Source organism: Anolis sagrei, chromosome 8, assembly GCF_037176765.1.
Source record: "Anolis sagrei isolate rAnoSag1 chromosome 8, rAnoSag1.mat, whole genome shotgun sequence".
Lineage (NCBI taxonomy): Eukaryota > Metazoa > Chordata > Lepidosauria > Squamata > Dactyloidae > Anolis > Anolis sagrei.
Window position 1 is genome coordinate 10,002,591 of NC_090028.1, and position 17,033 is coordinate 10,019,623.

The following is a 17,033-nucleotide window of genomic DNA, read 5'->3' on the forward strand; positions in this document are numbered from 1 at the left end:
GAAATGTATCCAATTGTCTGGTGATTATGTGGAAAAGTGAATAGCGGGAGTTAAAGAGCACATTCCAAGGATTATTTCTGCGTTTGAGTTATTAAAATACTCCCATCCAAACCCAAGTAACGAAGGTGGAGGCATTACTTTCCATTCAATCCTCATAATTGTCTTCCCCAGCCAAGCTTGTAAGAAACAAAGCTTTTCTACAGGAGGGGAAAACTCACACGTCCTATAGTGGGGCTTCAAACTGTAAGATTGAACAAACTGTCTCCATTTCCCTCCTGAACCTGGGGAAAAGGGCAGTTCCAAAAGCCCCAACAATGATAGGCAGGCTGCTAGCCTATGACTGCAGCCTGGGGGAAGCTGCTTAACTGCAAAATGCCTGGCTAACAGAAACACGTGCAAAATAACCATGCATAGAAAAAGAAAATTTAGCTTCTGGCACAGGTGTGACAGCACACGAATATTAAAAACTCTGGCATAGACACTGAGAACTGGGAAGCCTTGGCCCTTGAGCGCTCCAGTTGGAGGTCAGCTGTGACCAGCAGTGCTGTAGAATTTGAAGAGGCACGAATTGTGAGAAAGAGAGAAACGTGCCAATAGGAAGGTGCATCACGTCAACCCCGACCGGGACTGCCTTCCACTTGGAAACCGATGCCCTCACTGTGGGAGAAGATGCAGATCAAGAATAGGGCTCCACAGTCACCTATGGACCCACCGCCAGGATACTACACTTGGAGGACCATCATTCTCGGACTATAAGGGATCGCCTAAGTGAAGTGTCTGCAGATGTCTCAGACTAGAGCTTCCTTCCCAATTTGCACAGAGGAATGTGGGAGCTGTCATTCAACTTCTGGAGGACACCAGGTTGGAGAACGTTAGTCCAGATGGTAGCTTTGGTACACAAAAGCTGGTGTTGTATTCAGCCATGAACAAATGCCTGCGTGAGTTGAATCTCCATGAGCTCAGCTGTGCTTGAATGCCATTTGAAAGCAAGCTAGCAGGATCAGGGCGGACTGTAAAGCCATCAAAGTCTCCTTAGAGGTGCTTAATATTCTGACTCATTGAAGGAAGGAACAAAGCCGCTGAGCATTCTTGGTGTCTCCCCCTCCCCTCTCTTTTCAGGCCCCAGCTCTTGGTGCTTCTGAAGCTGGATGAGGATTTGCATGTGAAATACCCCCGGCTGTTGACATTTGCTTCTCAGCTGAAAGCTGGCAAGGGCTTGACAATCATTGGGACGGTCATCCAAGGCAACTTTTTGGAGAGCTATGGAGAAGCTCAGGCGGCTGAACAGGTTATTTATTTATTTTGTATCAAAATATTGCATAAATTTGTATGAACTGATAAAAATAGAAGGAGCGTAGGCGGCTAAGTATCTTTTGACCAAAAACAGGCAACAGCAATGGCATTGTCTGTAGCCTCCATGTGCCGTTACACTCAAACGCTTTTAAAAAACAAAACTATGATGTGCTGTTCCCTATGTCTGGGCAAACTGCTGGGGCTTTTCTTGAGAAGATTGAGATTCTCAGTAACTGAGTCTATTGCAAGTTCTGAACATCATAAAGGATATTTATTTCAAAGTCTTGCAGACTTGGTACAGTTCTTTCAAGGTTGCAAACAGAACAGTTAATAGATAAAACCAAATAGATATTCCTTCTTTCTCTTCTCCACCAGTTACTGAGTCAGCCTTTTCCAAGTGGCAAAGGGTCCAGGAATCCTTCACCCTAATCCAGAGCCTTTGTCTTTAGAAAGAACAAATATTTCCCTATCTATCTAGGCTCAAGACTAGCCTTGGAGAAAAACAATGCAGTCTCTCTCTCTCTAAACTCTATAAACTCAATTCTCAAAGTTCAATATCTATTTTTCTTTATACTCTATGACTTTCTTATAATCTATCTAACTATAGCTCAGTTCTTCTCAATTCCTGTCTATAACTCAATTATTCTCAATTCTTACATCTATTCTTAATTGTTCTCAATTCTATTCTTAATTTTATTCTTAATTCTATTCTTAATTGTTCTCAATTCTTAATTGTTTTTGCAGTGGTTTGTCGGAGCTACCTTTCTTGGCCTCCAGCACATCAGATTTCTTCTTCAGAACTGAACAGGCAGGGGGCTCTAAAATGGAGACTCTCCCTGGGAGAAAGGGCGGGGCTCTAAACTCTCTAGGCCAATCATTGCAGAGAAGGCCTGCAAAGCCTAACTCTGTAGGCTTTGCAAAACTGCAGCAGCTCTGAAACAAAACAGGTTTCATTCTTGCCCTGTGCATGAGGCAGGGCATAGTGGACAAGCGTACAGATGCGGAGTTGTCTGTTCTGCTCCACAGTCACACAAGGTGTGGGATTCTTTTAGGTAGTGCCATTTAGCCAGGTTGTCTTTTGATCTGCCCACTCCACTTCTGAGTCTGTTCAGGGACTTCCAAGTTGTCCATTTGTGGTTTGTCCCTGGAGGAAGACCCTCGTGGGGTGCCATCCAATTGGGATTTTCTGGTTTAGCTGCCCAGAGGAATCCTCTTGCTGTTGCTGGGGGAACGTGGTGGTTCTCATGAAGCTTTTCCTTGATTTGAGTCTACTGGGAGGAGGCTGGTAGCCATGCACTGGGTGGCTTTCACAGTGTTCAACCTTATTTCTCCCACAGTTAGCAGCAACTTCCTGTTGCACATCAAGGAGGGGGGGGGGGATTCCAGCTAGCTTGTAGAGTTTATCAACAGGTGTAGGTTTAAGATATCCTGTGATTATTCTGCATGTTTCGTTCAGTGCTATGTTCACCTGCTTTGCGTGAGCAGACTTGTGCCAAACACATAGACTTGTGAGTACCAATTGAGTAAGACAAGGGCTGGTGTTCTTATTAATTTTGGGTCAGCTCCCCATGCACTGCCAGTAAGTTTCCGCAGGATGTTATTGCGTGCAGCTGCTTTGTGTTCAAGCAGTGCTTCCTATTTGCCGAGGCGGCCCTAGGCAGTTTTCAACGGTAAGCAAACAGTATTTTGGCACCCTCCCCCCCCCCCCCCCGCCCCAACCAATCACTGATATATATTTTCTGTTCGTCGTGGGAGTTCTGTGTGCCATATTTCATTCAATTCCATGATTGGTGGAGTTCAGAATGCTCTTTGATTGTAGGTGAACTATACATTCACATATGTCAAGGTCTATTTTCCCCTAAGAACGCCTCAAGAGCGCCCCTGGGCAAAATCAACTATACTGCAAAGGCTTACTTTGCATAATGGGTTGAGCGGCCCCTGTGTTAACCCCACTTGCTTCACTGTAAACAGAACCTCTGAAGATGCCATTAGAATCCTTGAGTTTGAAGAGAACTTGTGAGCCATCCAGTCCAACCCCATTCTACCAAGAAGCAGGAAAATTGCATTCAAAGCACCCATGACAGATGGCCATCCAGCCTCTGTTGAAACGTGTCCAAAGAAGGAGCCTCCACCAGGGCCATAGCCACAAATATCTGGGGGTGGGGTTGAAACTTTTTTTTAGCAAATCCTGAAGAGTAGTTCCATACCACAAACTAATTTAAATAGTATGGTTCATTCTATATTTTTATATAGACTTAAGGTAATGCTCCCCTGACATTCCAGTCGTGTCATCTCCATTTCTAAGCCAAAGAGCTGGTGTTGTCCGTAGACACCTCCAAGGTCATGTGGCCAGCATGACTGCATGGAGGACCCTTACCCTCCCGCCGGAGCAGTACCTATTGATCTACTCACATTTGCATGTTTTCGAACTGCTAGGTTGGCAGAAGCTGGGGCTGATAGCAGAAGCTCACACCACTCCTCGGATTCGAACCTGCGACCTTTTGTTAATTAAATCAGTTTTCTATTTTAGTTACCAAGTTTCAAGACTTAAAATAACCGAAAATGACTGTTAATTCGTCATGTATAGTTACAAAAGAATACCACAGTGTCTGTTGGAAACACTTGAAAACTGTGTCAATACACTTGGACGGAAATCAGGCTCCATTGATAAACCTTGGAGGACACTCAAGAATCATAGAATCATAGAATCAAAGAGTTGGAAGAGACCTCATGGGCCATCCAGTCCAACCCCCTGCCAAGAAGCAGGAATATTGCATTCAAATCACCACCATCCAAATCACCATCCATTCAAATGGCTATCCAGCCTCTGCTTAAAAGCTTCCAAAGAAGGAGCCTCCACCACACTCCGGGGCAGAGAGTTCCACTGTTGAACGGCTCTCACAGTCAGGAAGTTCTTCCTAATGTTCAGATGGAATCTCCTCTCTTGTAGTTTGAAGCCATTGTTCCGCGTCCTAGTCTCCAGGGAAGCAGAAAACAAGCTTGCTCCCTCCTCCCTGTGGCTTCCTCTCACATATTTATACATGGCTATCATATCTCCTCTCAGCCTTCTCTTCTTCAGGCTAAACATGCCCAGTTCCCTAAGCCGCTCCTCATAGGGCTTGTTCTCCAGACCCTTGATAATTTTAGTCGCCCTCCTCTGGACACATTCCAGCTTGTCAAGAGTGCAAGTGCAGTCAGTCTTTCTTGCCCCATTATGCTTCGTAGGTATGTTTTCAAACATATAATAATAATAATAATAATAATAATAATAATAATAATAATTCTTATTATTATTACTAGCCGTCCTGCCACACATTGCTGTGGCCCACATGGGGGATCTGTTTGGGAGGTTTGGCCCAATTCTATTGTTGGTGGGGTTCAGAATGCTCTGTGATTGTAGATGAACTATAAATCCCAGCAACTACAACTCTCAAATGTCAAGATTCTATTTTCACCAAATTCCACCAGTGTTCACATTTGGGCACATTAAGTATTCGTGTAGAGTTTGGTCCAGATCCATTATTGTTGGAGTCTACAGTGATCTCTGGATGTAGGTGAACTACAACTCCAAAACCAAAGGACACTGCCCACCAAATCCTTCCAGTATTTTCTGTTGGTCATGGGAGAACTGTGTGCCAAGTTTGGTTCAATTCCATCCTTGGTGGGGTTCAGAATGCTCTTTGATTGTAGGTGAACTATAAATCCCAGCAACTACAACCCCCAAATGACAAAATTTCAAGGTGGCTTACAAGGCACAGCAGGGTGCACATATAACAAACATCATTTGATATGTTGTGATAGTTTTGATCCATGCACGATATTTTACTCCTAGCCACCTATAACTCAATTTTTAAATTGTAGGGGGATTTGATACTTTTTGGAAATGGATTCCATGATTGCTGCATGAAGGATGTTCCCTGACGCTGTGTTATTCTCTTCCAGACAATCAAAAACATGATTGAAATTGAGAAGGTGAAAGGGTTTTGCCAAGTGGTCGTGGCTCATAAACTTCGGGACGGCATTTCCCACTTGATCCAGTCCAGCGGATTGGGGGGCATGAAGCACAACACGGTGGTGCTGGGGTGGCCTTATGGATGGAGGCAAAGCGAAGACCCAAGATCCTGGAAGACTTTTATAGGCAAGTTCCTAAGGATGTTTTCAATCTGTGAACATATTCACATGTGTATGTCTTCCAGTGCTCCTGGTCTCTCGGTTGAATGAACTTTGGGTTACTTTTGTTAAACATCCCACATCCCCACTATTAGTTTGATGGGCATCTCTCTACCCATTTAATTCCTCCCAGTAAGTGGTGAAGCAAGTGTGGAGAAGAGCAAACCACAGACCATCTATTATAATGCAGCCTGAGCCCTGTCACATGCACTTCTTACAGCAACACCAGAGGCACTCCAAATGGCCAGCTACTCATCGAACGACATTTAATACAAGGGTAGAATGAAAAGTAATGCCTCCACCTTCGTAACTCTTCAACAGATGGCAGTACTGGTATGCAGCAGTTACTGGCTTGTTCAGTAGGCTCTCCTCTACAGTTCCATTTTGGTGGGAAGCCTTAGCATTGAATGGTTATGTTGTTAAAGTGGAACCCTGGACAGACCGTTGGTCAATGTGACTTAAGCAACGTTCAGTCATTGAATTCTTGACAGCTGAAAGTGTCACCCCAAGGGAGATTCATCAGAGAATGCAAGCTGTTTATGGTGATTGCATTGATGTGAGTACTGTTGGGCAAGTAAGTTTAAAGAGGTGGGAACACCTGACTTGCGTGACAAACAAAGAGTTGGATGTCCACCAAGTTTCACAAGCAAAAGATTTCACAAGTTTATTTATTTATTTACTTACAGCTTTTATATTCCGCCCTTCTCACCCCGCAGGGGACTCAGGGCGGATTACAGTGTACACATATATATGGCAAACATTCAATGCCAATTTTTGACATACAAACATATACAGACATACACAGAGACTATTTAACTTTTTTCTGGCCGCCAGGGGAGCTGTCGCTTTCATCATCCATCTGCGACACTGATGAAGTACTTCCGCATTCCCCGCATGCTTCCCCGCTGAAATGTTTTGCTGGAGTCTTCTTTATGTGTACACTGTAATCCGCTTAATTTAGTTAAATCAGTTAATTTAGCCTCCCCACACTTTAAGGTGGTACCTTATTTTCCTACTTGACAGATGCAACTGTCTTTCGGGTTGCAAAGGTCGACAACAGGCTACACACAATTGGTTGGAAACCCACTCCAACCCGGGCTGGCTTCGAACTCATGAGTCAGAGTGATCTTATTGCAGCTGACACTCAGCCAGCTGCGCCAGAATCCCGCATCCTCCATACAGTCCAGATTTAGCACCATCTGACTTCCATCTGTTTCTAATAATGTAAGAAGATCTGCAGGGACGTTGTTATGAATCGGATGAAGACATTGAGAGAACTGTGAGATGCTGGTTGTAGAAACAGAGTGTTGACGGCTTCAGAAAACTTGTTCATCGTTGGCAGAAATGTATCCAATTGTCTGGTGATTATGTGGAAAAGTAAACAGTGGTAATTAAAGAGCACATTCAAAGGATTATTTCTTTGTTTGATTTATTAAAATATTCCCATCCAAACCCAAGTTACAAAGGTGGAGGCATTAGTTTTCATTCAACCCTCGAATAATGCCAAGTTTTTAAAACTTTCTGTTTTCTTAAATACATTATAACTGTACCCTTGGTTTGCTCGTGATATGATAAATGGTGGTGAGGCACTAGGTTAGCTATGATTGCGTTGAGATTCTGTGCAGTCATTCAGAAGCAAATAATAAAGCTTCCTCCTATTTTTTGCCTCCAGACACAGTGCGCTGCACAACGGCAGCCCACCTGGCTTTGCTCGTGCCCAAAAACGTATCCTTCTACCCTGGGAATCACGAGCGCTACAACGAGGGGAACATCGACGTCTGGTGGATTGTGCACGACGGAGGCATGTTGATGCTGCTTCCTTTTCTGCTCAAACAGCATAAAGTAAGAATGTGAGGAATGAGACAGACTGACTGACTCCACTCAGGAGTACGAGGTGGTCAGTGGACCACCGTTTACATCCTTTTTGAAATGGCAATTTTCACGTAATGTCCTTTTGGTTTTGCAGATTTTCTTATTTGCGGATTAGAGCAATATAGTTTCTCTAGAGCAGTGATTCTCAACTGGTGTTTTGACTTCCACCTCTCAGACTTACTTACTTAGGCGATGTCCACGTAGGATAATCCTCCAGGGTGGGTCCCTATTATTGATCTGCATCTTCTTCCACGGTGAGGGCATTGGTTTCCAGGTGGAAGGCGGTCCCGGTCAGGGTCGGCTTGACGCGCCTTCCTCTTGGCACATTTCTCTCTTTCACCCTCCATTTGTGCCTCTTCAAATTCTGCAGCGCTGCTGCTCACAGCTGACCTTGAATCATAGAATCAAAGAGTTGGAAGAGACCTCATGGGCCATCCAGTCCAACCCCCTGCCAAGCAGCAGGAATATTGCATTCGAATCACCCAGCATCTGTTTAAAAGCTTCCAAAGAAGGAGCCTCCATGACACTCCGGGACAGAGAATTCCTCTGCTGAATGGCTCTCACAGTCAGGAAGTTCTTCCTCATGTTCAGACGGAATCTCCTCTCTTGTAGTTTGAAGCCATTGTTCCGTGTCCTAGTCTCCAAGGAAGCAAAAAACAAGCTTGCTGCCTCCTCCCTGTGGCTTCCTCTCACATATTTATACATGCCTATCATATCTCCAAGTTCTGAGAGTGCCTTGGACTGCGAGAAGATCCAACCAGTCCATCCTCCAGGAAATAAAGCCCGACTGCTCACTGGAGGGAAAGATACTAGAGACAAAGTTGAAGTACTTTGGCCACATCATGAGGAGACAGGAAAGCCTAGAGAAGACAATTATGCTGGGGAAAGTGGAAGGCAAAAGGAAGAGGGGCCGACCAAGGGCAAGATGGATGGAGGGCATCCTTGAAGTGACTGGACTGACCTTGAGGGAGCTGGGGGTGGTAACGGCCGACAGGGAGCTCTGGCGTGGGCTGGTCCATGAGGTCACGAAGAGTCGGAGACGACTGAACGAATGAACAACAAAAATCATATCTCCTCTCAGCCTTCTCTTCTTCAGGCCAAACATGCCAAGCTCCTTAAGCCGCTCCTCATAGGGCTTGTTCTCCAGACCCTTGATCATTTTAGTCGCCCTCCTCTGGACACATTCCAGCTTGTCAATATCTCTCTTCAATTGTGGTGCCCAGAACTGGACACAATATTCCAGGTATGGTCTAACCAAAGCGGAATAGAGCATGGGGAGCATGACTTCCCTGGATCTAGGGAAGTCAAAATTTATTTATTTATTTATTTATTTATTTACTATATTTGTATACCGCCCTTCTCTGCCCTCAGGCGACTCAGGGCGATTTACAGAGGCAACGATTCGATGCCCAAGAACATCATAAAACATTCATACCTATGTATGAATGTATGTATAAAACCCAACAAAAGTAATAAAAACATAAGCCATTTGTGTCATCTAATTAAAAACATTCATAGAATCATAGAATCGAAGAGTTGGAAGAGACCTCATGGGCCATCCAGTGCAACCCCCTGCCAAGAAGCAGGAATATTGCATTCAAATCACCCCTGACAGATGGCCATCCAGCCTCTGTTTAAAAGCTTCCAAAGAAGGAGCCTCCACCACACTCCTGGGCAGAGAGTTCCACTGCTGAACGGCTCTCACAGTCAGGAAGTTCTTCCTCGTGTTCAGATGGAATCTCCTCTCTCATATCGTCGTCCAGTCGTTCCAAGTTCCTATGTTTTTTACACTGCATTTTCAAACGCTTGCTCAAACAGCCTGGTCTTGACTCTTTTCCGGAATGTTAAGTGGGAGGGGGCCAAACTAATGTCCCTAGGAAGGGTGTTCCATAGCCGAGGGGCCACCTGCTAAACAGATTTGTGACGCAGGCGGGATTGAGAGCAGGGCCTCCCCAGACAATCTTAAAATCCTAGCAGGTTCATAAGGGGAGATGCGTAAGTTGGGCCAGAGCCGTTTAGGGCTTTATAGGCTAAAGTCAGCACTTTGAATTGTGCCCAGTAGCAGACTGGCAACCAGTGGATCTGACGCATCAGGAGTTGTATGCTCTCTGAGCGCAGCTCCTGTTAGTAATCTGGCTGCCGTCTGTTGGACCATTTGAAGCTTCCGCACAGTCTTCAAAGGCAATCCCTCGTAGAGTGCGTTGCAGTAGTCTATAAGGTATGTAACCAGAGTGTGGACTACCGTGGCCAAGTCAGATTTCCCAAAGTACGGGCGCAGCTGGCGCACAAGTTTTAATATCCATGCAGTGACATTTTGCCCAGGGAGAAGGAAGAAAAGGCAGAGAGAGAGCCAACGATGGAGAATGACCACATGACCTTTAAAGAGGAAGTTACCTCATACCTCACAGAGATTACCTCACAGGGAGAGGAGATAGAGGCAAGCAAGAAGAGGAAAGACAAAGGCCACTTGTGCTGTCACGCGCTGGGCCTGTAATAATGGTCTTTTGAACAGGATGTGCACTTTGTGCCCAGCGGGAAGCCAGGTGCCTTGATAGAGAGGCCCTAAGGATTTTCCTCTGGAAGAGTCTTTAGAGGCTTGAAAGGTTTAACAAAGTCCTTTATTGTTGAACAAATTAAACAAATACTTCTTCAATCTTCAACAACAATCATACAAATGACTAGTGGCTTTTTTAATCTTGTCCACAAGGGACAGGCAACTGGCTTTGAGAACTGTTTCTTTTCTTTTGAAAGGAAAACCCCTTTTTAACCTCTCCCAGGCAATCTACTATCTAGGCTTTGCTGATGTGGGTCCTACTACTGGTTCCAAACTACATCTTGGGTCCCGAGTAGACCTACCAGTCAAGGCTTTGTAGATTCTCCAGCTGGAGTTCTTTGGGTCTGTAAAACTGTTTCCCCCGAATGCTGTAAGGCTGAGAGTTCCCAGCCAGAGCTTTGGGACTATTTCTCCCCAGAAGCTGTTTCCCCTGAAGCTGTAGGAAATGAAGCTTTTCTGCAGGTGGAGCTGGTCCACATCCTTTAGCTTAATTTCCTTCTGTAAGACTGAACTAAAAATGGCTCCCTCTCCTCGCAGGGCCCTGGGGAAAGGGGCGGAACCAAAACTTAACAATGATTGATGGGTCATTGCCCCTCTAATTGCAAACCAAGGGGAGTCACCTTTGCAGAATGGCTGAAACCTTGGAATGCATGCAGACATTTAATAGAAAGAAATGAAGATGAAGCTCCTGGTACCAGCACACCCCTTCCAGGATAAACATGCATAGGAATGTGGCGGGAGAAATCCCTGACTCTAATCCTATCTCTAGTCGCTAGAGATACTCATTGAGGACCAGAGACTTCATGACACAAGAAACTTGTGCAGTCCAGGGATGAAAGTATACATGAAACTCGAAAATAGATTTCTTTCCAAGTTCTGTTTTACCTTGCAAACCACCACAACTTTCCCTGACTTGATGTTCTCCAGTTACATTGGGCTGCAATTTATTGCCATGCAGGTTGGGGAAAGATGCAAGCTCTATTCCAGAACACAAGACTTGCCTCCTCAGTTGCCCTTTGCAAAAATAAATATTCCCTCCCTTACATTGCAGGTTTGGCGAAAGTGCAAGATGCGCATCTTTACGGTCGCCCAGATGGACGACAACAGCATCCAAATGAAGAAAGACCTCGCCACCTTCCTTTACCAACTGCGGATAGAGGCTGAAGTCGAAGTAGTGGAAATGGTAACAAGGGTTTTATTTTGAGCTATGGTTGAGGAAGGTTTGGGACAACTCTCTTAAAACAGTATTTCTTGCTTCTGTAGCAAAACAGTGACATCTCAGCATATACTTATGAGCGGACCCTCATGATGGAACAGAGATCACAGATGCTGAGGCAAATGAGACTGACCAAAACTGAACGCGAAAGGGAGGTAAGCAGGACAAGAGCTGTTCCAAAAGACTTTGTTATCTACAGTGCTGCAAGATCCCTTTGCATACAGATATTCCAGAGCATCAAGACTCTGAAATTTTCCTGTAGTCGTAGATGATGGTGGAAGGTGAGAGGTAGGAGCTATCCAGGTTCTAGTATTTATTTATTTACGGCATTTATATGTCGCCCTTCTCACCCCAAAGGGGATTCAGAGCAGCTTACAAGATACACACACACACACACACACACACACACAATATATTATATTATTAGCATAGCACAATATTACAGTATAGGCCACGCGTTGCTGTGGCCTATAGTAAGACTTTTCAAAGTAGAGGTAGATATCTGGACTACTTATTCCTTCCCCCCTTTTCTTCCCCTTTCTCTCCTTTCTTCCTTCTCTACCTCTTTCTTTCTTTCATTCCTTCTTTCACTCTTTGGTTTCATCCTTCCTTCTCTCTTTCCTTCATCCCCTCCCCCTTTCTCTACTTCTTCCTTTGTCTCCTTTCTTCCCTCCCTGTTTCCTTCCTTCTTTCACTTTTTATTTCATTTTCTCCTTCTTTACCTCTTTCCTGCCTTTCTTTCCCTTTTCCTTTCCTACTTTCTCTTCTTTCTTCCTTCAGTACGTCTTTCTTTCCTTCCTTCCTTCTCTCCTTCCTTCTTTTCCTCTCTCCTTCTCCTTCCTTCCCCCTTTCCTTCCTTCATTCCTTCCCTTTTTTCCTCCCTCCTTTCTTCTCTCCTTCCTTCCTGTTGCTATGTGGATGTGGAAATTGTGTGGTTTGCCTACTCTGGAAATGCAACATATCGTTGTCCTTCTTTGGGGTGTCCCTTTCAAAACTTTGGTACTGCACCTGTCATATACATATATGTGTGTGTGTTAATGGCTGGATGGCCCTTTGTCAAGAGGGCTTTGATTATGTTTTCTTGCCTTGGTGAAGGGAGTTGGACTGGATGGCCTTAAGGCAGCATTCCTCAACCTGGGAAGTCAAGACCCCGGGGGGGGGGGTCACCAGGGGGGTGTCAGAAGGGTCACCAAAGACCACCAGAAAAAACAGTATTTTCTGTTGGTCATGGGGGTTCTGTGTTGGATGTTTGTACCAATTCCATAGTTGGTGGAGTTCGGAATGCTCTTTGATTGTAGATGAACTATACATCCTAGTAACCACAACTCCCAAATGTCAAGGTCTATTTCCCCCAAACCCAATCTGTGTTCACATTTGGGCATATTGAGTATTCTTGTCAAGTTTGGTCCAGATCCATCATTGTTTGAGTACACAGTGTTCTCTGGATGGAGGTCAACTTCAATTGCAAAATTCAATGCCTACCAAACCCTTCCAGTATTTTCTGTTGGTCATGGGAGTTCCATATGCCAAGTTTGGTTCAATTCCATTGTTGGTGGAGTTCAGAATGCTCTTTCATTGAACTATAAATCCCAGCAACTACAACTCCAAATGACAAAATCAATACCCCCTCCCCCAACCCCACCAGTATTAGGCGTATCGGGTATTTGTGCCAAATTTGGTCCAGTGAATGAAAATACATCCTGCATATCAGATTATTTGCATTCCAATTCAGAACAGTAGCAAAATTACAGTTATGAAGTAACAACGAAAATAATTTTATGGTTGAGGGTCACCACATGAGAAACTGTATTAAGGGGGCACATCATTAAGACCACTGTCGTAGATGATGGTGGAAGGTGAGCGGAAGGAGCTATCCACGTTCTAGTACATGCTATGAAGCTTAAGCCGAATGAATGAATGAATGAATGAGACGGTAAACTTGACCAACTGAAAATGAGGTCCTCAACCATCTGTTCTTGCAGGCTCAGCTGGTGAAGGACAGGCACTCGATCATAAGGTTAGAGAGCCTCTATTCAGACGAGGAAGACGAGGGAGAAGCAGTACCAGAGAAGATCCAGATGACGTGGACAAAGGACAAATGCGACGCGGAAAAACGGATCCGTAACAATGCAGCAGAGAACTTCCGAGAGCTCATCAGTATTAAACCGTAAGTGTCCAGTCCCTTATGGAGTAAAAAATATGAGACCAAATGAAATCAACGTTGCTTCTTATATACCCCAGCTTCAAGGGATGGTGGGTATCATTGCAGATCAGATTTTGGAGATAATCTAGCACTAGATGTGTTATGCTGAGCATGGGATTGGACTCAATGGCTACTTCACAGAATCAAAAGGGACTATTTTCATCACTGTATGAGGAAACTGGCCCAAGAGGCCATTGACAAGGAAACTCCATGGGGAGCCAGACGAGAGAGGCCCATAGGTGAGATTTTATTGGGGGGTGGGGGATATTGCACCATAGGGACCTATAGTCCAAGAAGCTCATCATAGACACATACGCAAGGAGACCCTATGGGGAAGTTGACCATAGCTGTGTATGGGTCCATCAGCAGGACAGGATTATTTTTATTAATTTATTTTTTATTTACAATATTTATATATTCCGTCCTTCTCACCCCACAGGAGACTCAGGGCGGATTACAATGTATATATACATGGCAAACATTCAATGCCACATAGACACAACATATATACACAGACACAGAGGCAATTTAACATTCCACCAATTTAACAGAGCACGGTCCAGAGTGACTTCCAGGTATTTGGGTGTTCTGTAATGCTCCCGTGGGATTCCTTCCCAGGTGATCCTCAGAGCTCGGGATGCTTGTTTGTTCTTGAGATGAAAAGCACATGTCTGTGTTTTAGATGGGTTGGGGATCAGCTGGTTTTCCCTGTAATAGGCAGTAAGAGCACCTAGAGCTTCGGAGAGCTTCTGTTCTACCATCTCAAAGCTCCCTGCTTGAGCAGTAATAGCACGATCATCAGCATAGATGAAGCTCTCTGTCTCTTTATGGTCACTCATTGGCCTGATAGGTGTATTGTGTCCAAATTTGGTGTCAATTCGTCCAGTGATTTTTGAGTTATGTTAATCCCACAAATGAACAATATATTTTTATTTATATAGATTCATATCTTTATTATATACACATATATTATGTACAGTATCAGATCATGACAATTTCCAGCATTTCTGTTCCTTTTTGGGGGGATGAACACATTGAGATTATGAAGAAAATAGGGGAGACACGTAATTTCCATGGTGTGCATCTCCTCAGAATGGCAAAAGAGAATGCTCACAGTCCATGTTCCTTTGCAATGCTATTTGTGAAGTTTAATTTTGAATGTTTTTCAAAGAGATACTTTTAATTTATCAAAAATGTTTTTAAAGCAAACCATATATTTTCAACTCTCCGTCCCCAAAAGTAGTTTGCATGACAAAAATCTGTGTTTGCAGAGTTCTGTTGTTGCTTTTCGGGTTAGAAATGCTAATGTTGATGTTTTCCTTTCATGCTGGCCAGTGAATGGGAGAATCTGTAAGTCTGCTCGTTTAAATGATTTTACATATCGCTACATTCTCTTTATAGGATCAAAATTAGAGCTGTGGGTTTGTTTCTATGGCAGTGTTTCTCAACCTGGAGGTCAGGACGCCTTGGGGAGGGTTGGGGGGGTGGGGCCAGAGAGGTTGCCAAAGAACATCAGAAAACACAGTTTTTCCTTTAGGGGGAGGTTCTGTATGGAAGGTTTGGCCCAATTCTACCTTTGGTGGAGTTCAGAATGCTCTTTGATTGTAGGTGAACTATAAATCCCAGCAACTACAACTCCCAAATGTCAAGGTCAAGTTTTCCCCAAACTCCACCAGTGTTCACATTTGGGCATATTGAGTATTCGTGTTAAGTTTGGTCCAGATCCATCATTGTTTGAGTCCACAGTACTATCTGGATATAGGTAAACTACAACTCCCACAGTATCTAGGTAAACTACAACTTCCACAGTGCTCTCTGGATGTAGGTAAACTACAAGGTCAATGCCCACCAAACCCTTCCAGTATTTTCTGAAATGCGAGTTCTGTGTGCGAAGTTAGGTTCACTTTCATCATTGGTGGAGTTCAGAACGCTCTTTGATTGTAGGTGAACTATAAATCCCAGCAAGTACTACTCCCAAATGACAAAACCCCAATAGTGTTCAAATTTGGGCGTATCGAGTATTTGTGCCAAATTTGGTCCAGTGAATTAAAATAGATGCTGCATATCCGATATTTACATTATGATTCATAACATTAGCAAAATGACAGTTATGAAGTGGCAACGAAAATAATGTTATGGTTGGGGGTCACCACAACATGAGGAACTGTATTAAGGGGTTGCGGCATTAGGAAGGTTGAAAACCCCTGTTCTATGGCAATATGGGTGTCAGGGGGCTACCCCATTTCTTCCTGTGTTGTTGTAGCATTTTTGTTTCAATCTCTGCTCATGGACACAGAGGATGCAACTCTGCAATAACAATAACAACAACACTTTCTTTATATTCTGCCCTCTCTCCAAGGGGATTCAGGACAGATCACAATACACATACACGGCAAACATTCAAAGCCATTTGGACAAACAGGACAGAAACAGACAGAAAGGGGGTATGTTGTGTCAACGTCCAGCTTTTTGGTGTCTTGGATATTGTGCTTGAATCAAGCCACAGGAGGGTGCTGTCGCTTCATCTGCTATGGCTAAGAGCCATTCGGACTTCCTCCTTCGTTTTGGTCACCGGGCATTTTCTGATCTTTTCCTTTTATGGTGTCGTAAAATACCTCCCCCACTTTTTATTGGTACCTAATTTATCTACTAAGCTGTTTTCGAACTGCTTAGGTAAAGAGTGAGCTGGGTTGACAGTCGGGTGCTCACTCCGACCTGGGGCTTCGAACTGGCACACTTGGTTGGTAGATCTTATCGCTGTACCAGCTGTGCTAAAGCCCGGTCAGCATAAATATATGTATGCAGAGACTGGCTAGGTGAGCACCAACACAATCCCCGGCAGAATCGGAGCATTACCCAACATCTCAATGACTGAGTGCCATTGTGCAACTCTGCTCCTGACATTGTCAGTAAAGTACCCCCATTACACAATGCTCAGGATGTTGCTCCATATGTGTAGAACACTTTCTGCATGCATGTCGCTAACAGAACACGGGTCAGTCAGGCAGAGAGGCTAATGCTTGGTGGATGAGCACACATTTTTTGCAAGACTTCCCTGGCTCAACCACTAACATATCTGGGAGCTGTAATAATAATAATAATAATAATAGTAATAATAATAATAATCTTTATTTATACCCCGCCACCATCTCCCCCAATGGGGACTTGGGGCGGCTTACTGTATGTGCGTTGTGAGGACCAAACATTGTGTACCATTCCTTCTCATATGTCACTTTGCAAATGTTGATTCCTAAGAGCGTGTGTGAATGTGGTCTTTCTCTAGGAACCAGTCCAATGTCCGGAGGATGCACACGGCTGTGAAGTTGAACGAAGTCATTGTAAACCGGTCCCATGATGCCCGACTTGTTCTTCTCAACATGCCTGGGCCTCCAAAGAACACTGACGGTGATGAAAACTGTATCCTTTTCCACTGAACTCTTTTACGATACCATGGGAAGAACCTTGCGAGCTTTGGGTGGCCCTGAATCTTTGTGTGAGGTATATATGACCATGACCAGAATGGGACGAAGGACTCTTGTCTGCAGGAGCTAGGTGTGAATGTTTCAACTGACCACCTTGATTAGCATTTGATGGCCTGGCAGCGCCTGGGGCAATCTTTTGTTGAGAGGTGATTAGATGTCCCAGATTGTTTGTGGCACAAGTTCCAATGAATCATCTGAGCAAAGGTGTTATGCCTCTGCTTGTAGTCTGCGCGATCTTCCTGC

The 17,033-nt window shown here is 44.3% G+C and overlaps 1 protein-coding gene across 3 annotated transcripts in view; it reads left to right on the top strand.

The window, feature by feature from the left end:
• The window catches only part of SLC12A4 (solute carrier family 12 member 4), a 109,664-nt gene that overhangs the window by 91,197 nt on the left and 1,434 nt on the right, over window positions 1-17,033 (top strand). For 2 of the 3 annotated variants that reach the window (XM_060787879.2, XM_060787883.2), the window contains exons 17-24: window positions 1,120-1,288; window positions 5,236-5,431; window positions 7,136-7,305; window positions 10,941-11,072; window positions 11,153-11,260; window positions 13,088-13,272; window positions 14,644-14,658; window positions 16,592-16,725. In XM_060787879.2, the coding sequence (XP_060643862.2) occupies window positions 1,120-1,288; window positions 5,236-5,431; window positions 7,136-7,305; window positions 10,941-11,072; window positions 11,153-11,260; window positions 13,088-13,272; window positions 14,644-14,658; window positions 16,592-16,725 (1,109 nt within the window). The remainder of the gene's footprint in view (window positions 1-1,119; window positions 1,289-5,235; window positions 5,432-7,135; window positions 7,306-10,940; window positions 11,073-11,152; window positions 11,261-13,087; window positions 13,273-14,643; window positions 14,659-16,591; window positions 16,726-17,033) is intronic. The other variant, XM_060787880.2, reaches the window with a different exon arrangement.